The following is a 22132-nucleotide window of genomic DNA, read 5'->3' as shown; positions in this document are numbered from 1 at the left end:
GGGGTACGTGTACCCCGATGTCTATAGCAGCAATGTCCACAATAGCCAAACTATGGAAAGAGCCAAGATGTCCATCGACAGATGAATGGCTAAAGAAGATGTGGTATATATATACAATGGAATATTATGCAGCCATCAAAAGGAATGAAATCTTGCCATTTGCAACAACATGGGTAGAACTGGAGGGTATTATGCTGAGTGAAATAAGTCAATCAGAGAAAGACACATATCATATGATCTCACTGATATGAGGAATTCTTAATCTCAGGAAACAAACTGAGGGTTGCTGGAGTGTTGGGGAGTGGGAGGGTTAGGGTGGCTGAGTGATAGACATTGGGGAGGGTATGTGCTATGGTGAGTGCTGTGAATTGTGTAAGACTATTGAATCACAGATTGTACCTATGAAACAAATAATACATTATCTGTTAAAAAAAAAAAGATAGTAGGAAGGGAAAGTGAAGGGGGGAAATCGGAGGGGGAGACGAACCATGACAAACGATGGACTCTGAGAAACAAACTGAGGGTTCTAGAGGGGAGGGGGGTGGGGGGATGGGTTGGCCTGGTGATGGGTATTAAAGAGGGCACATACTGCATGGAGCACTGGATGTTATACGCAAACAATGACTCATGGAACACTACATCAAAAACTAACGATGTAATGTATGGTGATTAACATAACATAATAAAATTTTTAAAAAAATGGGAAGGCAAAGGAAGCATTTTCTATATTCATCAGGCCCCAGACTTCTGTTTTCTATTGAGGGATACTGAGGCAGCCAGGCAGAACCAACAAGAGGGACTCAATCATTGCAGGAGGCCCAGGCCAGATGCTTCTTTCTCCCTAAGTCTTTCCTACCCTGCCATAGACAGTGGGGCAGGAGTAGGAAAGAATGAAACTGGCAAAAAAAGGACACTGGGCAATGTGAACATGGAGACAAAGATCAGGGTAATATGCCTACAAGCCAACGAATGCTAAAGATTTCCATCAAACCACCAGAAATTAGGAGAAAGACGTGAACAAATTCTCCCTCACAGCCCTCAGAAGGATCCAACTCTGCCAATGCCTTGGTGTCAGACTTTTAGTCTTCAGAATTGTGAAAAGTAAATTTCTGTTGTTTAAATCATCTAGTTTGTGGTACCTGTTAACAGCTGACCTAGCAAAATAATATACCAGCTGCTACTCAAGACAATGATATGTGAAAGTTGGGAATATAAAAAGGTTTAAGTGGAAGTTAGTTTTCACACTTCATTCAAAGTAGTAAAATACTAAGTTAAATATGTATATTATAAACCCCAGAACAACCACCAAAAATAATATGCAGAGAGATACACTCAAAAACACTATGTATAAATTAAGATAGGATCCTATGAAATAGTAAAGTAGCCCCTATATAGATAAAAGAAAAAGAAAAATGAGAATCAGAAGAAACAAATAGAAAACAAATAGTAAATGGTAAACTTAATTGCAAACATAACAATATTCATCCTAATGGTCTTAATAGTCTTAATACATCAATTAGAAGACCAAGATTGGCAGTCAATAAAAAAAAAGTGATCCACCTCTTTGCTGCTTACAAAAAACTCACTTCCAATTCAGTGATATAATACAGTTGAAAATAAAAGTATGACAAAGTTATGTCATGCAAATATTAATAAAAATAATAAAAAAAGAGGGACTGTATTAGTATTTGATAAACTTCAGAGTGAAGAAAATGATCAGAGTCAAAGAGGGACATTACATAATGATGAGAGAATCAATCTACTAGGAAGATGCAATGATCCTAAATGTGTACATAGCAAACAGCAAAGTCTCAGAATATATGGAGTGAAAACTATTAAAGCCAAAAGAAGAAATAGATTCATCCACACTTACAGTTGTAGACTTTAACACCTCCCTCTAAAAATTGTGATAAATACTAATTCATATTCTTTATTAAATAGGGAACTTTTAAAAATTAGAAAATATAAGTAGAAAGAATTTGCTTACGCATATCATGAAAACTACAGCATTTTTTTCATCTTCCTGGAATTAAATTGGTTAAAATCCAGATGTAAAAGAGTTAAGTGCATGGGTGCCTGTTTAAATGTTTTTGTGAAGTTAAGACAATGGACCGACACTCAATGATCAGATACTTCACTCTGCCAGATATACATATGATAAACTATAGTTATTTGCAAATTTGAAGCCTTCACAATAAGCCACTGTTATCAAACAAATTCATCAGATCAATAGATTATTCTGAGTAAGGCCAGTTACTAACTCAGGACAACATGTTTTTCTAGAAATAACATAGAAACTTTTTTTCAGATGCAATTCAAACTTTTAATCTAAGTGCAAAATGGTTTGAATATTCCACCTACTATGGCAAAATAAGTAAATAGAAATCTAGTCATCTCACAAAATATTTATATTTACACACTGTTAACAAGGAAATAGCCAGTCAGTAAATATGGAGCTCGTGTCATCCATGTCTAAAACCATCATGTCTAGATTGGTACTCCTCTAAGTATTTTCATGGAAGCAATATAGTGACTGTTTTAAAATTATTATTTATTGTTATTATTATCATTTATTTAAAGATACAGATCTAAGCAGAGCAAAAGGGGGGAAATCACCTTGAAATAAATAATCGTTTCTTTGGACTTACATGATTTATGCAGATATTAGCTTTAGCAAATTACTGATGTTGGGTATGTTGATGGGTGTCATTCTTTATTGTTACTGAATTTTTTTAATGACACTCTTGTGTTTTAACAGATACCTCTAGGCACTGAACAAATACTTAATTTTTTTAAAGATTTATTTATTTAGTTAGAGAGAGCGTGAGCAGAGGGAGGGGTAGAGGAAGAGAGATAATCCCTAGGCAGACTCCCTGCTGAGCACAGAGCCCGGTGTGGGGCTAGATCTCAGGACCCTGTGATCATGACCTGAGCTGAAATCAAGAGTCGGATGCTTAACTGACTGAACCACCCAGGTGCCCCTCAGCAAATACTTATTGACTGGCCAAGTCACTGTTCTTCATTTGTTCTCCTATTAGAATATATTTGGTTCTTTCCCCCATCTTATCTGGGATCTTTTAACATCATTCTCAGTTCTTCATTGTCCTTCCTAAAAAAGTCAAATGTGCATATGCAGATACTTAAAAGACTTATAGAAGAAAAATAAAAAATGGACATTTGAACTAGAATTGTTGAAATAGGTTCATTACCAAGATTCTGTCACTAATATACTAACAAAGCAAAATAGCATGATTTTATTTAGCTGTCCATCACTCTGACAGCTTTTTATTGTTCTAAATATACTTTCTAGATACTTCTTGGTTTTATTTAAAAAAATACGGGCACTTTAAAAAAATAATAAACCTAACCTTGGGAAAAAATCACTGAAATTTAAAGGCCCACACTTTTTTTCTGCTTGAGGACAGTTTTCATAATATTTAATTATGGATATAATATGATATTCAAGATTACTGTTTGGAAAACATGCCCTTAGATAAGCTGAAATTTACGATTCAGTGGACATAGTTCATTTTACATATTGTTTTCATGGAGTTTTATTTTACCATCTCAAAATGAAGGTTTACTGTCTTAATGTGAAGTCATTTCAATAATACTAGGATTTTTTATTTTTGTTTTTGTTTTTACCAACTGGGGGGGGGGGGGCGGCATGAAGTAGTTTCCAGAGGAGAACAACCCAAAAGCACCTGGTTTTTATAGTCTTCCAAGTCAAAGAAGGATCATTTTCTAGTTCTAGATATTTAACAGGTTTATAAGTCAATATGAAGATTATCAGTCTTTCTCATGGCAGGACATTCCTTGGACCTAAATGGAGAGAATGAATGTCATGTCTACTAAGAAGACCAGAAAGTTAGGAACAGAGTAGTTTCTGACAGGAATATCATTCTTGTAAGGACTGCTGAGGACTCTCTCAAAGTTGAAGAAATGGGAGAGATTGCAAACCTTGGCCCATTTGTGCAGTTTAGATTTCCAGTAAGTCAGGGATAGCTGTGACATCATTCATGGTGAGGATTCGTATCCAGAATGCCTCACAAGTTGTTCATGAGCTTGAAGGTAGCATTTAAGATACGGATTCTGCTAGTTAATGCTTTCTTCTGAATAACACTGATTTTTGTTTTAGTGAGCAGTTTTATTGGCTCGACTCCAAACTGCTGTCATTGTCAGCAGCTGAAACTTCCTTCTTGCCAACATCCACCTGTTGCTTTTCACTGGGTACCTTGGATTCTTCCTTGCACATGGACAGTTCTGTGATCATACAAAGATTTGGAGGAATTTATACATAGATTTTGGAGCTTTCTCTTCTGTGACTCCCTCCTTTCTAAGATTAACCCCTTCATTTTCCAAATAATCTAGAAGCCTTTATTACAAAGCTTCAACTTCTTCAGCCAGTAAAATGGTAGATTTCATTTTAAGTTTCAATTTCCTTTAAGTGAAAAACCTTGTAACTCCATTTGTCCCCAGTGGAGCTTTTTTCTTTCAAGTGTTGAGTTTTGTTAATGTTTTATCTGGGGCTTACAATTTTTATGTTCGGTTGGCTAATCCTTTTTAGTTGCTCTGCTCTTATCTTTTACTCTCCTTGTAATATGCTAAAATATACTAAACCTTCCTATTTTTGAGTTTTGGTCAATACAAAGACATAATTTTCAGTGTTTGATAAACTTTTTTTTTTTAAAGGACACACATCTTTAATTATTTGTAACTAGGCAGAATTGGTTTTCTGATGAACTGACAGTGCCTTCCTTTATTTTATTTTGTTTTATTTTATTTTATTTTTAAGATTTTATTTATTTGACAGAGAGACACAGCGAGAGAGGGAACACAAGCAGGGGGAGTGGGAGAGGGAGAAGCAGGCTTCCCGCTGAGCAGGGAGCCTGATGTGGGGCTCGATCTGAGGACCCTGGGATCATGACCTGAGCCGAAGGCAGATGCTTAACGACTGAGTCACCCAGGCGCCCCTGTTTGATAAACTCTTTCTTCAATGATATATTTTACTTATTTATCTTTTTTTAAACATTTTTATTTGCAAATTCTTGAACACTTATTCTTTTGAAAATATATATTTTTAAAGATTTTATTTATTTATTAGAGAGAGAGACAGCGAGAGAGGGAACACAAGCAGGGGGGAGTGGGAGAGGGAGAAGCAGGCTTCCCACTGAGTAGGGAGCCCTCTGTGAGGCTCTATCCCAGGACCCTGGGATCATGACCTGAGCCAAAGGCAGAGCAGACACTTAACAACTGAGCCACCCAGGCACCCCTTTTTGAAAATATTTTTGATAGGCACTTCAAAACTATTCCTAAATTTATTTCCCTATTCCCCACTTCTAGTCACATATATTTTTTTCTGTGGCTCTCTGATGCAAGTGGCATTACAAAACATGGATTATTCAAAGCCTTACTAACCAAAATGTGGTCTATGGATCAATTTTTGCTTTTTTTTTAAGATCTTTTAAAGAGAAGTTTTAGGTTTACAGCAAAATTGAGAGGAAGGTACAGAGATTTCCATATGTACTTTGTCCCTACACATAGTCTCCCCCATTGTCAGCATTCCATATCAGAGTAGTACATTTGTTGAAATAATGAACCTACATTGATGCATAGTAATCACGCAAAGTCCATAGTTTAGGGTTCACTCTTGGTGTTGTACATTCTGTGGGCTTGCACAAATATAATGACAGGTACCCACCATTGTAGTATCATACAAAATAGTTTCTCCACCCTAAAAATCTTATGTGCTCCACCTGTTCCTCCACCTCTTCCCCCAATCTCTGGCAACTACTGATCTTTTAGTGTCTCCATAGTTTTGCCTTCTCCAGAATGTCTTGTAGTTGGAATTATATATAGCACATAGCCTTTTCAGATTGGCTCCTTTACTTAGTGATATGCATTTATGTTTCTTTCATGTCTTTTAGTGGCTTGATATCTCATTCCTTTTTAGCACTGAATAATATTCCATTGTCAGGATGTTCAACAGTTTATTCACCTACCAAAGGACATCTTGGTTGCTTCCAAGTTTTGGCACTTATGAATAAAGATGCTGTGAACACCTGTGTGCAGGTTTTTGTGTGGACATAAGTTTTCATTTTATTTGGGTGAATACCAAAGAGAACGATTGCTGGACCAAATGGTAAGAGAACGTTTAATTTTAAAAGAAACTACCAAACTGTCTTCCAAACTGGCTGTTGCATTTTGTATTTTCACTCGCAATGAATGAGAATTCTTATTACTCTATATCCTTCGTAGAATTTAGCTTCATCAGTGCTCTGGATTTGGGCCATTCTAATACGTGGTAGTGGTATCTCACTGTTGTTTTAATTTGCCTTTTGCCTGATTACATATGATGTAGAACATCTTTTCATATGCTTTATCTTTTTAATTGCAAAATTAATATAAAACACTTTGAGAGAAAGGCTTAGAGCCTTTTCTTCAAAAATGTCAAAAAGACAATTTAAATACAAATAAATACTTGCCATTTTGCAGCATGTAATTATATGTAAAATTATGAAGCAAAAGAAGATACATTGAAGAAAAACATAAAATGTGGCTAAAATTTTTGACATTTTTTTAGTTTGCTTATAAACAGTATAATATTAAGTTAATTGCTAAGGTAGGAAATAGTGCTTTTTACTCACTATGTATACCACTCTAATTAATCCATGTGCTAGTTGAATATAATTTTTAGGTGTCATTGTTAATCTATGAATTCAAATACACTGTAATAGATGCTGAACTCTGCCATGAAAATACTCATTTTGGATACTTCTTCCAGTACAGGTGTAAATATGATACGTGATAAAATAATGAATCATCATTATTTTAGTAATCTTTAGAATGTGACAATTTATTCTATGATACATGTATTCCCACCAAGCTCTCTGCCACATGGTTGTCATTTAATGGAAGGATGGTAGAGGACACATGGGGTTTCACAATTTAAAAAAAAAGACTCTTAAGTGGTAGATCCTGCCTACATGTAAAACACTGAAAATCACTCTTTAAAAGAGGAATAAGAAAGCCAAAAGTGAGGAATGATTTAAACTGAATGTAACTGTATTTTTTTCTCTTACTATATTCTTTTTGATTTCTACCTGGACTTGTCTAAGAATCTTGTAACTACTTTTCTGATTTTGATTTTCACCTTTATTAGGATATATCCATTTCTAAACTCCTTTAAATAACTATGCCAAATTTAGAAAAAAAATGTATATATCAAATTAAAAATACTTAATATGATAAATGCAGTTTGCCCATTACAAAGTGGATAAATGGGAAGTAGAGGATTGATAATTCAGTTGCCAAGCTGTACTCCTGCACTGAGAAGATGAATTACTCAAAAGAGCCAGTTACATCACACAATTCTCATCTATTTCATTCTTCTCCTCTGATAGTGGCTAATTCCAGATTTCAGCCCAACTCTCAGGAATTCATAAGGTTTGCGCAAAGAATGGAGCTGTGACCTTCTAACTCTTGTCAGAGTTGTCTTGCTTCTATATAGATGCAAGATATTTTTGTCTTTAAAAAATCTTAAACATTTCCATCACTTCAAAGAAAAATCCCTTACCCATTAAGCACTTTTTTCCCAATTCTCTCTCTTCCCACACAGTCCCTTGGCAATCACTGATCTGCTTTCTGTCTCTATGAAATTCTCTCTTTTGGATATTTCTTATGAACAGAGTTTTATGATATATGAGCTTTTGTGTCTGGTTTCTTTCAATTAGTGTAATATTTTTGAGGTTCATTCACATTGCAACATATATCACTACTTCATTTTTTATGGTTGAATAATGTATCCATGTAAACACAATTTGTTTATCTCTTCATCTGTTGCTGGACATTTGGCTGTTTCTATCTTTTGGCTATTGTGAATAGTGCTGCTGTAAACATATGTGTACATGTGCTTATTTGAATATCCATTTTTGCTTCTTTTGAATATATAACCAAACGGAATTGTGGGTTCATATTATAATTCTATGTTTAACTGTTTGAGGAACCAACAAATTTTCCACAGTGACTGAACCTTTTTACATTCTTATCAGCAGTGTACAAGTGTTGTAATTTAATTTCTCTATATCCTTTCCAATACTAGTTATTTCCTTTTTTTTTTTTTTTTTTGTATTGTCATTCTAGTGGATATAATGTAATACCTGGTTGTGGTTTTGATTTGCATATCTCTAATGACTAATGATGTTGGACATCTTTCTAGTGTACTTGCTGGTCACTTGTATATATTCTTTTGAGAAACACCTATTCAAGATCTTTGCCCATTTTTTTAATTGAGTTGTCCTTTTTGGTTCAGGAGTAAGAGTTCTTTATATGTTCTGAATACTAGAGCTTTTTTAGTTATATAATTTCCATATATTTTCTCCTACTTTGTAGTTATCTTTCTACTTTCTTGATGATATCCTTTAATGAACGGTTTGTTTTTTCCATGAAGTCCAGTTTACCTGGTTTTTTGTTTGTTTGTTTGTGCTTTTGGTGTCTAAGAATATCTAAGAATTCATTACTAAATTCAAGGTCATGAAGATTTACCCCTGCGTTTTCTTTTAAGAATGTTATATAGTATTAGCTCTTATAGTTAAGTCATTGATCCATTTTGAGTTTTTTTTTTTTTTAATATGGGGAGAGGTAGGTATCCAGCTTTTCATCCTTTTCATATGTTCCCTGAGGACATCTAGTTTCAGCACCATATGTTGAAGAAACTATTCTTTCTCCATGAATAGTCCTTTAGCATCAGGGTGGTAGTGGCCTCAAATAATTAGTTAGGAAGTGTTCCTTCTTCTTCTTCTTCTTTTTTTTTTTTTTTTTTGAAGAGTTTGAGAATGATTGGTGATAATTCTTCAAATATTTGGTATATTTCACTAATGAAGCCATCTGATCCTAGGTTTTTTCCTTGAGTGGTTTTTGATGACTGATTTAATGTTTTCCTTGTTATAAGTCTCTTGAGATTTTCTATTTTTTCTTGAGTTATTTGGGTAATCTTTGTTTCTAGAAATTTGTTTCATCTAGAAATTTGTTGGCTCATAATTATTCATAGGATTCTCACAATCTTTTTTGTTTCTGTAAGGTTGGGCGTAAAATTTCCACTTACATTGTATTAGTGGATGCCCAACATGAAATGCTACAGAGCCCTTCATGTTGAAATGAAAGGACGCTAGATGGTAACTTAAAGCCATATGAAGAAATAAAAATCACTGGTAAAAGTAACTAGATAGTAAATATAAAACCCAGTATATTATTTCAGTTTCAGTTTGGTATCTCTGCTTTTTATTTCCTGTATGATTTAAAGACATGCATAAAAATCATTATAAATCTTTGTTACTGGATATACAATATATAAAAATATAATTTGTGATAACAAAACATTAAGGCAGAAGGAACAGATATATAGGAGCAGAGTTTTTGAATACTGCTGAAGCTAAGTTGGTATCAACACAATTGTTATAAATTTAGGATGTTCATTATAATCCCATGGTAACCAATGAAAAAATATCTTACAAATATGCAAAAAAGAATTCGTTCATAAAATTAGAATGAACTAACAACAGCACTACCAAAAAAAAAAGAAAGAAAGAAAACCCAAAAACCCAAAAAACAGCACAGCTGAACACAAAAGATGATAATAATGGAGGAAATAAAAAATTATGTGGGACATAAACAATTTAAGAATGGCAGAAGTGTGTCCTTTTTTTATAAGCAATTACATCAAATATAAATGAATTAAGCACCCCAAGCAAAAGACAGAGATTGGCAGAATGGATAAAAAGATATCATCCAAGTATATTCTCTCTCTCTCTTTTTTTTTCTCTCAAGCATAAACTGCCCCACAAGGGGAATTTTATTGATGGCACTAGTTTATTTCCCTCTTAAAAGACCAACTGCAACCAAATGAAGTGAACATAACCTCAAGATTTTATTGTCTTCATAATATAACAAAATATGAAGCTTAGAACTGGATCACTTGGCCCTTTCTCTTCTTAGTCTCCTCCCAGTTCAAAACACTTGCATCTCTTAATAGCCAGCATTCTCCTAGATCTGCAGTTGGGCTCAAGACATTCAAGTCTCAGCACAATTTTCTTTGTAGTTTTAGCCTTTTTCTGGAAAATCGGCTTAGTCTGCCCACCATAGCCACTCTGCTTCCTGTCATAACACCGCTTTCCCTGGGCATAAAGAGAATCTTTGCCCTTCTTGTACTGTGTCACTTTGTGGGGCTGGTGCTTGCCACACTTCTTGCAGAAAGTCCAGCAGGTTTTAGGAATGTTCACCATGTTTGCAAGAGCACTATTGGCATGGAAAGCCAAGTATATTCTCTTGACAGAGGATATATTAGATCCAAATATACAAGTAGGTTAAAATTGAAAGGGCAGAAAAAGATACTCATGCACATAGTAACCACAAGAGAGCTGGGATGATTATACTAATATGGAAAAAACAGATTTTAAGTAAAAAAAAAAAAAAAAATACGAGAGACAAAGATGGGCATTAAATATTGATGAAAGTGTTAATTCATCAAGAAGATAAAACAATAATAAATATATATACACCAAACAACAGAGCCCCCGAAATATAACAAACGTTGACAGCATTAAATAGAGAAATGGTTCTATAATAGCAGTTGAAGACTTCAATACCCCATTTTAGCAATGGATTGGATATCTAGACAGAAGATCAGTAAGCAAATATAGGACTTGAACAACACTATAAACCAACTACAATACTATATTATATATATTGAAAGTTGCTAAGAGAGTAGATTTTAAAAGTTCTTAAACACACAAATTGTTTAACTGTGTGAGATGATGGATGTGTTACCTTATTGTAATCATTTCAGAATATATTCATATATCAAATCATTACATTGTACATCTTAAACTTACACCATATCAATTATATCTCCATACATATGAGGAAAAAACAGAAACCAACTGGATCTAACAGACATAAGCACAGCACTCCACCCAATAAGAGTAGAACAGTATATCAAGTGCACACAGAACCTTTTCTGGGATAGACTATGTTAGGCCACAAAACAAGTCTAAATAAATTTGAAAAGATTGAAATTATACAAAGTTATCTTCTGTGACCATAAAGGTAGAATACTGAATGAAGCTAGAAATCAATAACAGAAGGAAAACTTAAAAATCCATAAATATATGGAAATCAAAATGCATACTCTTAAATAACCAGTGGGTCGAAGAGGGCACCACAAAAGAAACTTGAAAATACTTAGGGAATAAAAATTAAAACATAGCATACTAAAGTTTATGGTATGCAGTGAAGGAAATGTTTAGAGGAGAATTTATAGTGGTAAATTTATATCTTAAAAAAGACAAAAGATCCCCAATAAATAACCTAACTTTATACCTTAATTAGAAAAAGAAGAGCAATCTAAACCTAAAGCTACCAGAAGGAAGGAAATAGTAAAGATTAGAGAGGAAATAAATGAAATAGAAAATAGAAAAACAATAGGGAGAATCAATGAAAACAAAAATTGTTTCTTTGAAAAGATAAACCAAACTTGCAAACCTTTGGCTAGACCAGAAAAAAAAAAAAAGACAAAATATTGTTAATATTCTATCTTATATTTGTATAGGTGACAGATATGAAAAGAAATAGAGGAAAAATAATTTTTTCTAGTTATCTAGTTATCTATTCTAACATTGTTCTAATTATCTATTCTAATTTTTTCCAGTTATTCTAGTTGTCTATTGTTCTAACATTGTCTGTTATTCTGTCTCCAGGTATAACATTTAACAATATATTTTAAAGGTTTTGAATTACTTCTGTAATGTTAACGAAAATGTGTCCCTCAGAAAGGAATTTTTTTTTTTTTTTTAGTTTTTCTATGTATATAAAAGAAAAAGTGTATATAGCACAAAGCTTACACAAGTTACCAGCATGTCATTTTCATATGTGCACATCTTCTGGTTTCTTTCTTCTATAAATAAAGATTAGAGAATGAATTTGTATAAAAAGCGTTTACAAAACACATTTTGACTCTAATTCTGATTCAGTTGTTTTTCTTCTTTATTATATATGTAACACGTGCAAAACTTAAGGCAAGAGAGAAGCTTACCTATTAAAAGACCCAGGAGACTTGGGCCTATTCTTTAAGAGTCACTCATTTTCCATTCCTTTTGTTTGGGGGATGGATACAACCAACAAAGCCCACCAATTAAAAGAGGCTGAAGAATAAAGAGAACAGTAATATAGATTGTTCCCTATGATAATTTACCTTAGTTTATTCCCTAGCCAAAGTCTTGTGTACATAGTCTAAAATAATTTAAAGTACATGTATTCAGAACAAAATAAAAAATCAAACTGCTTTTCTTATTTTAGAGGCAAAGTTGAGTAAACATAATAGTGTTTTTGAACAGTTTTCCTTGATTTGCATTCTACCATAGTATGGAACAAATAAATCCCCTTGTGCTCTAATATCTAAAAGATTAATTATAAAATTTATTAAATCTTTATTTGATATTCTTTTAATAGTGCACAGTGTTTCATTATAGATGGGTCAATATTATACTTGTAACTTCCTCAAAATATAAATGTTGAGTAATGCCTTTTAAAAAGTATATTATGGTTATGGCTCTTATTAATTAGTATCATATTCCCTTTTTTTGAAAAGCTAATCATTACAAATTTTTCATGACTTAGAGAGTAAAAGTTATATATACTCTCAGTATTATCAAGAAACATATATTTTAATGTGGGAATCTGCCCTCCATGTTTTAAATCCCAAAATAGAAGTTTTGACTAAACAACTCTAATAACCCTAAATATCATAGAGCTCTATTATCTATAAAACTTTGTTGGATTAATTCCTTTTTGTACCTAATAATTTCTCAAAGTAATAATGATGTGGAGAAAGGCGAAAAAGAGTTAAACTTGTAACTGAACAGCCCACTGACAAGTACTTGAAACAGGCAGAGTGACCTTCATCAAGGAGCTCAGCTGCCTCCAGGTTAACACTTAGCTAAAAGCAAAATAGGACAAGCTAAGCTTGACATTAGCCAGATCTCCAGGATCCTGTAAACTCCCTTTGGAAACTTCCTTTATCTCTACCTGCCTCCAAGAAATATGTTAGCAATCATCCTCCAAACATATGGCCCACTGATGCACATCTGAAGGGTCTCATCACTAAGTCTTTACTAGACAGTAATAAATGACCTTTTCCCAACAATAGCTTGCCCCTCAAGATCCTGGAAACCTTGCTTCCAAATTCCTTGGAGACTTATGCTCTCCCTAGCCCCCCACCAATTTGAAAGTATGTAATCAGTCACTCCTCACAATCCCAGTGCAGTTCTTTCTGCCCATGGGTTCTGTCCCTGTGCTTTAATAAAACCACCCTTTTTGCATTGAAGATGCCTCAAGAATTCGTTCTTGACCATTTGCTCTGAACCCCAACATTTTCACATCAACAAATTCAAAATATGGTATGTAAAGTACGATTTTTTTTACTTGTCTTAAAAATCTCCACTCACTTGCAGCGTGTTTGAAAACGAATGATTTTGAGTTACAAGATCTCCCAAGATCCTGCTTCTTCAAATCTATAATGAAAATCCTATGTATCTTTCAGTATTGTTGGGAAAAGAATATAAGATAAAGAATATTAAAGTGCTTTGTATGCTATTAAAGCACTCTGCCCACAAACATCATGCTTAAGGGAGATCCTAAAGTTTGGTAAACATGACTGACTAGCTGTTTGTGATTTTATAGAAATAAATCACATTCTTTTAGCTTTCCTATTTCCAAACTGGAAAACTTGTTTTTTAGACTGCACTTTTAGAAATTTCAGTCAAACCAAGATTTATTAATGCCCACTATCTGCTGATCATGAACTTCACTGCCTGTTTATTATGCACAGATGAACATAGCAGGATTCTTCTCTTCACTTCCTTTCTCTCTTTGTCACTTATTTAAGTGCTTCTGAAATTGTTCAGCTGAAATTCTGCTCCTGGTTGAGTATTGTGACTATGGGCCTTGGGGAGAAACAATGGGAACAGGCATACCCCAGTTTCAGGACAGAATAAATAGTCCATCTCTCATTGTCCTTCAAAAGAGCAATGAATAGAACTGCCCACAGTACTTTATGTGTGATTGTCAATTATAAGGAAAAGATTCTGTTTCTAAATATTTTATTCAATACTCTTCCCTTGGGCTTTTCATGGTGCCTTTTTTTCTTACTGAAGTACAGTGAACAAATTCCTGCTCAAATAAATTAGCTTTCCAATTTTGACTCTTAGCCGAGTTGAGTCAATAAGTTAATGCACTAACATGAAAACATGAGGAATAAAAATATGAGTGGATGAAAATTGAGTGATAGGAAAATATATTTTTTTAGGATATGAGTACAGCACATAAACATCACAACTCCCACCACCATCCCTCACCAAGGGACTGTTTTCACTATTTGTCACCCACCATTTGATATAGCCTTTTTGGCTCCATAGATAGGCTGGTAAGATCTCACCCTTTGCAGTAACTAGAAGCACATGTTCAGCCTCTTATAGTGAAGCTACAAAATGGTATGTAGATCGGATAAACTATTCAGTATGCCTGTATCACCAGCAGTGTGGGGTTTCTTTAAGCATGCATACTTGAAGGTGGTTGGAAGTAAATGATTAATTTATCTCTTAACAGAAAGCTTGGATGATTTGACAGTTTGAAAAGGGGTCTGAAAACAGATGATCTAAATCACCTAGAAATCCATATTAGTGGTTAACTACTTTCTCATGATTTATCACAATCACTAAGAATATACTATGTATAGGGGTACCTGGGTGGCTTAGTTGGGTAGGCGGCTGCCTTTGGCTCAAGTCATGATCCCAGGATCCTGGGATTGAGCCCCGCGTCAGGCTCCCTGCTCAGTGGGGAGCGTGCTTCTCCCTCTCCTTGTGCTGCTCCCCCTGCTTGCTCTCTCTCTCTCTGTCAAATAAATAAATAAAATCTTAAAAAAAAAAAAGAATATGCTATGTACATAAAAACACAGATTGGAACTCTACCCATTCTGTAGTTCTCAAATTTCTGAAATTATTTTTGACCTGTTGAGGAAGAGCTGACTCATTGTAGTTGGCTTTGCCATATTGGTTCTCCTTTGGTTTGCTCCACCCCACATTCTTCATAGATTCTCTTACAGTTCAGTTGGTATGAGCCTAGAAAACAGGGAAATAAATGTAAATCTTAAATTTCATCTCCATACCTGTGACTAGATAAATGATACAGGTTTGTCCAAAAAATGAGTTGTCTTACAATTTAGTTGTCTCAACACCTATATTTGCTTATTGAAATTGTTTCTAATTCTCAACAGTTTTAAAAAAGATAACATAAAACATTCACCTTCATGTAATACTGACATCTTTTCTCCCCTCCATTTCTTTGCATTTGTTGCTTTTGACATTCAACTTCAAACTGCGGAAGCCATTTCTTTCTTGGCCAAATCATTTATAAAAGAAAAGGCAGTATCATAAAATCAATGAATAACTCTAAATTGAATGAGTAGTTTGACAGTGCGAGTCAAGATTGCTAACATAAAATGCACCATTTGAAATAGAAGAAATTTAGGTCATGGCATTCTTTTCCTCTTCCATTTCCAGGAATAGGTCACTAACTCTTGAACCTCTACGAAGAGTTTGCGCATTTACCTTACCCAAACAAAAACAAACAAACAAAAAATAAATAAAAAAGGATTTAGCATTATTTGTAACTCTGTTTGGAAAAAAGCAGATAGATGAATGGGTGCAGATTTTCCAAAGATAACCTTTATTGAATTGTGAGGCATTTTAGTTTCTTGGTTTTCAGGGTGTTTCTTCTGGAATTCTTCAAAGATAAGCCTGTATAGTATTATAAAATAATTACATTAACATTAATTCATTTTTTGTGTTACTAGCAAATTTGGATGTGTTAGAGAAACTCAGCATACGAAATACTCATTGTCAAACTATGACATCTTTGTCAGGCATTTTAATTCAAATCCCTCCTACCTGCCTAATCACCAGGTGGCAGTGTGGTAGCACTCATCCATATCTGTCTTTGAAAAGCCTCAATAAAAGTGGCATTGCAGTGGTATTTTCACATAGCACAGGCAGAATTGTTGGGGTTTTAATTTTTTTTTTTTTAAGTAAGCTCTATGCCGAACATGGAGCTTGAACTCACAACCCCGAGAACTGCATGCTCTACCGACTGAGCCAGCCAGGCACTACCCAGGGTTTTAGTTTTTTTGTGTGTGTTCCTCTTTCTCAATATTAAAATAGCCTGCATACACTTTCTTAAATTGTCTTTTTCTTTGAGTACTACGTAGATGGTTTCCTCCTCTAATTTTCTAAACTGGAAAAACTGAATATAAATCCTCTAACTGTTCTTTGTGGTCTTACAATTTTAAGTAAGAACCTTTTACATCATAGTAGGAAGTAAATTGTGTATTTTTTTTTTTTTCAACCAGCAGTTGCAACAATTGGATTAAGGCAGGGTTGCCTCCCGCTTCAACAGAAGCATATGCCATCATACTGTAAACCTCTCAGACAAGAATTCTGACATTTCATTTTTCCTTATCTAAACTTCTCCAGCTGTCACGATGCCATCTGAGACAAGTTTTCAGTCTACAGTACTATTCTACTCTATCAGTTCTTTTGTATTTACACGATGTCCATTCAGCAGTTTCACTGGGACAAAAGAACCAATTTCAGCATTTGGTTTCAGATATCCAGGATTTCTTATGTGTTTAAAGTATGTCTGGATTATTCTTTTTTGTAGATGGAAATTCAGACATCCAAGTTAATGTCATCTGAACCCTGTCACCTAGTGAGTATAGGACAAAACCCACAACTTACAACGTTTATGTTTTCTCTCTGACTTTAGTGAGATGACAGGTCATCCCCAAACACTCTTGATGGGCTGGAAAAAAGGAATTTAGGAATGTCTCCCAAACTCTGCATATAGTCTTTTTCTATATTTAGAGTCAGTAGCAGTGGAGATTGTCTTTATCTTTGGAGGAACTCTGCAGATACTATTTGGGAGGCAAAGGAAAGGGCCTTTTTCTATAGGAACTGAGACTAAACTACAAGTACCTTTTTTTAAAGTTGACTACACAAAACCTTTGGAAAACAAAAAGAAAGGGAACTACTATATGATCTGAAGAATCAGTGGCGGTCATAGAAGACGGATTGAAAAATATTCAGGCTGACTTGGGAAGCCTTTCTTCTGTAGGCAGTCTACCTCTGTTATGCTTCCGGCAGTTATCCTAAATAAAATGATCCAACCCCCCAGCTAAGCTAGAAAATGATACAGTCATAATTCATGTCAGGCTGTTAGCAACTACTTTTTACTTATGTATAGCTTTGTTAAGTTAATATTAGAACATTTTGTAAAACATGTTAAAATTAAGTTAAAAGGGACAAGGCCCCAAATTAGGAATCTATGATTTTATATTTTAATTCAGTCTCTATTATGCAGTTTGTTCCCAGGTTGAGGAGCTCTTTGTTTGCACTAAAATTCCAAATATTAAGGATAAGCCTCAACTATACATTCTAGTTGCTAAAGTTTTATGTAACTCTGTTTGGAACAAAGCAGATAGATGAATGGGTCCAAATTTTCAAAAGATAACCTCTTGTTGAATTGTAAGTCATTTCAGTTTCTTGGTTTTCAGGGTGTTCCTTCTGGAATTCTTCAAAGATAAGCCTATACAGTATTATAAAATAATTACATTAACATTCATTCAACCTATGCAGTACCTGCAAAAATGGAATCTATTTGTCATGCTAAAATGGAAATCTTTTTATCAATAGCTATAAGGTAAAAAGTGTTGTGAAAAATAATTTTAAGATGTTAGATGTTAAATATCTCAGTTCTTATGACTAGTAAAATCTCATATAGATTTATTTCTAATTATTTTCATAACTGCAAAGTCATTCTTTTTTAAGATAAATTTTATACAAATTATTTAAAAATAAATATTAAGTTAGATAATAAGTAAAGACCTTACATGGATTTTTTTCCTACTCTTAATATAAATTAATCAACAAACATTTTTAGAGATCTTATAATTTGAGAGCTAGAAAGCTTTTTGGAGATATTACAGGAAAACATACTTAGTTTATAAATGGGGAAACTGAGACCCACTTAACAGTGAAGTTAAGTGACTTACATGATACAAATAATTAGTGGTGAAATTAGAATTAAAATTCAAATCTCTTCAGTCAAGTGCCTCCTATAAAATTTTCCAAGTTTTTTGTAGAAAAGAAATTACTTCACATTTTTAAAAGATTTTATTTGAGAGAGATTGAGCAAGCAATCACAAGTGGGGGGAAGGGCAGAGGGAGAAGCAGGCTCCCCACCGAGCAGGGAGCCTGACTAGATGTGGGGCTTGGTCCCATGACCCTGAGATCATGCATGACCTGACCCAAGGCAGACGCTTAATGGACTGAGCCACCCAGGTGCCCCACTTCACATTTTTTTTTGTACAATTTCTAGTGGATTCCTAAAGCTTACTGTGTAAAATTTAAGGCAATATTTCTTAGTACTTCTTTTTCCTTAGGAAAAGTTACTATCCTTGACCATTCTTGAGATCAAAGTAATTGGCTAAGAGTAACAAATATAGATACAAATAAGCCTAGATTCAAATCCCAGCCAGGTCGGTAACTAATTTTGGACAAATCACTTAACCACTCTGAACTTTAATTTCCTGATTCATACAGTGAAAGTAAAAATTGTGCCTTTCTCCAGGCTTGTGGCAAGAATTAAGTAAAATACATCTTAAGTGTTTGTATTTAATAATAATAATGATAATTCTTATTATGTGAATGTGATAGATTTCAGCTGACCTGTATTAGGTATTAAAATGATTTTCTATTACTTTTCAAAACATAAATTCTGTTTTGTAAAAAGCAGGAAGGAGAATGGAAATACAAATCGCAGCAGGAGAAATTAAGTTTGGCCCTCCTCTTCCATCCCCCTTGAGTGGAGGTGGTTCACTCTTTTATTTCTGTGTAGCACTTAATCAGGACATGACACTGCACTCTCCTAGTTCTTCCCTGCCGCTTGCAGATAGATCATATCTTCCTCAAACTTGGGCAGATGTGGCATTCTTTACCTTTTTCACATCTATTATCCAAGGACCTCATCATCACTCCCCAACCTTTACTTGGATACCCGTTTCCTAGTCCATCTTTCCACCTGGGTGCTGTGCATGGATGTTATTTAAAGTTCCAAGTATACAGCCTATCTAGTATCCCATTGTAAATCATGTAGAGAATACTATATGTCATAGAAGTTTTTCCAAAGGAAAGAAAACAAAGATAAGATGTTCAATTGAGAGCATAACTATGCTAACTTTGGAATAGATAGATAAATGGAAAGACAGTTAGATGGATAGATAGGTAATATATGGATAAGATATTAAAATAATAATAGTATATCTTTTAATACGTGGTTTATTAATGTGACTGAAATTTCTAAATTAATCATGCTCTGGCCAACCTAATCATATGATACGGACATAACCAGAATGAAAGTAAGCAAGGTTCAATTTATATATGCAAAATTATGATGATAGAAAAAAAGGTGGAATATAGTGAATTTTCTGGATATTAGGTAAATGGTGTCTCCAATCTAACTTCACGGCTGAATTAAACTCTTTAAGAAATTATTTCATTATAAGGTAATTTTTATAGGTATAATTTTAATTAGACAAACAGTTGGGAAAACAAAACATTCAAAAATATCTCTAAGAAATACCTTTTGTTTAAAAAAAGAGGTAATGATGGGCGCCTGGGTGGCTCAGTTGGTTAAGCGACTGCCTTCGGCTCAGGTCATGATCCTGGAGTCCCGGGATCGAGTCCCGCATCGGGCTCCCTGCTCAGCAAGGAGCCTGCTTCTCCCTCTGACCCTCCCCCCTCCCATGTGCTCTCTCCTCTTCCCATTCTCTCTGTCTCAAATAAAAAAATAAAAAATCTTTAAAAAAAAAAAAAAAAAAAAAAAATAAAAAAAAAAAATAAAAAAAGAGGTAATGAATATTGTTATATACATTTGTGGCCTATATTGTTCTATCCCTGTTTGTTTAGCTGCCTGCTGAAGTAAGCACTTAAAAGCATCAGTGACAATTATTCTTGCATCCACATTAAACCCTGTGTTATACTGCCTCATATAAGTGATAAACGATTCAAAATTGTGGACCTTTAATATATTGCTAGTTAGAATTGTCTTGCCTCAGTTAAGAGTTCTCAAGTTGAGTTGAAATCACAGCAGCTGTTGTTGGATACAGCTTTACTTGTATGCTTTACTTGCATCATCTGCCCCATTTGGCTAAAGAGCAGGGTGGACAGTTCTGCCACATTTGGGTCCCAGCCATTGAACCATAATGACTGTGTAGCCCTTTCTACGGCTCCACCTGGACAGGGAAGCACATTTGCAGCCCTGCCCAACTGCTGAATACAGCATCCCATCCCAGCTGGCTAGAAAGCCTGACCAAAGCATGTGGGCAGCCAGAGAGCCCATCATATGGTGACACTTGAGCAAGTTATCAGGCCGGCTCTTCTATCCCCCTGTTTCCAGCCAGTGGCATGTCCCTTGATCTTAGAGCATGAGCAGTGGCCTAACCCAAATAGAGAAACTGATAGCAAACCCCACCTGCCCAAGGATGCTACCAGCTGACCCATTCAGAACTCAGAGCTCAGCTGGAGTCTGGAGGACAAGACTACTTACTCAAAGTGCAAATACCAATGCAAGGAATCAAGGGTCACAAAGAATCAAATAGACATGAAACCAACAAAGGAAACTAACAAAGCTCTTTTGGTAACCAAAAGAAATCAGGGGGAGCTATACTAACATCAGACAAAATAGACTTAAAGAGAAAGATAGTCAAAAGGGACAAAGAAAGTCATTGTGTAATGATAAAGGGGTCAATCCATCAAGAAGATACAACAATTGTAGGTATTTATGTACCCAACATCAGAGCACCTAATATATAAAGCAAATACTAATAGAACTAAAAGGAGAAATAAACAGCAATAATAGTTGGAGACTTTAATACCCTACTCTCAACAATGGATAGATCATTTAGACAGAGAATCAATAAGAAATAACACTATAGACCAAATGTACCTAACAGATATATACGGAACATTTCATCCAACAGCAGAATAATTCATATTATTCTCAAGTGCACATGGGACATTTTCTATGATCATGTTAGAGGACAAAATAAATCTTAACAAATTTAAGATGTTAGAAAATATATCAAGTATCTTCTCCAGCCACAACGGTGGAAAATTAGAAATCAGTAACTGGAATAAACCTGGAAAATTCACAAATACCTGGAAATTAAGCAACACACTCCTTAACAAACAAAGAATCAAAGAAATCAAAAGGGGAAAAATAAATATCTTGAGACAAACTAAAGTGGAAACACAACATAACAAAACTTACAGAATATAGCAAAAGCAGTTCTAAGAGGAGAGTTTCTAGCAGTAAGTACATACATTAAGAAACAAAAAAGATCTCAAATAAATGACCTAACCTTACACCTTACAGAACTAGAAAAAGAATGAACTAAACCCAAGTTAGCAGAAGGAAGGAAATAATAAAGATTAGAGCAGAAATAAATAAAATAGAGAACAGGAAAACAATAGAATAGATTTAGGAAACTAAGTTGGATCTTTGAAAAGATAAAACTGACAAGCCTTTAGCAAGACTAACTAAGAAAAAAAAGAGTACCCAAATCATAAACAAGAGAGGAGACATTACAATACCACACAAATACAAAGAATCAGAAGAGATTACTATGAACAACTATATACCAACAATTTAATAACCTAGAAGAAATAGGCAAATTCCTAGAAACATATAACCTACCAAGACTGTGTCATAAAAAATAGAAAATTTGAGCAGACTAATAATGAGTTAAGGAGATTGAATCAATAATCAAGAACTTCTCAGTAAAGAAAAGTCTAGGACCAGATGGTTACAGTGGGGAATTTTACCAGATATTTAAAGAAGGGTTAAAGCCAATCCTTTTCAAACTCTTCCCAAAAAAATTGAAGAGGAGGGAACACTCCCAGACTCATATTAGGCCTGCATTACCCTGATATCAAAGCCAGATAAGGACACTACAAGAAAAGGGAAC

At 34.4% G+C, this 22132-nt stretch overlaps 1 protein-coding gene across 1 annotated transcript; it reads right to left on the bottom strand.

Moving 5' to 3' along the window:
* Positions 1-9989: 9989 nt before the first annotated feature.
* LOC116630466 (60S ribosomal protein L36a-like) lies at positions 9990-10280 on the bottom strand. Its single transcript, XM_032401193.1, has one exon. The coding sequence runs from the start codon at positions 10278-10280 to the stop codon at positions 9990-9992; it is 291 nt and encodes a 96-aa protein (XP_032257084.1).
* Positions 10281-22132: the final 11852 nt, after the last annotated feature.

Source organism: Phoca vitulina, unplaced genomic scaffold (assembly GCF_004348235.1).
Source record: "Phoca vitulina isolate PV1807 unplaced genomic scaffold, GSC_HSeal_1.0 scaffold4, whole genome shotgun sequence".
NCBI classification, from domain to species: domain Eukaryota; kingdom Metazoa; phylum Chordata; class Mammalia; order Carnivora; family Phocidae; genus Phoca; species Phoca vitulina.
The sequence above is the reverse complement of the archived record's forward strand: the minus strand, read 5'-3'. Positions and strand labels throughout refer to the sequence as shown.

Excerpts from the sequence above, each read along its gene's own strand:
- LOC116630466 (XM_032401193.1), bottom strand. The coding sequence starts at position 10,280 with ATGGTGAACATTCCTAAAACCTGCTGGACTTTCTGCAAGAAGTGTGGC.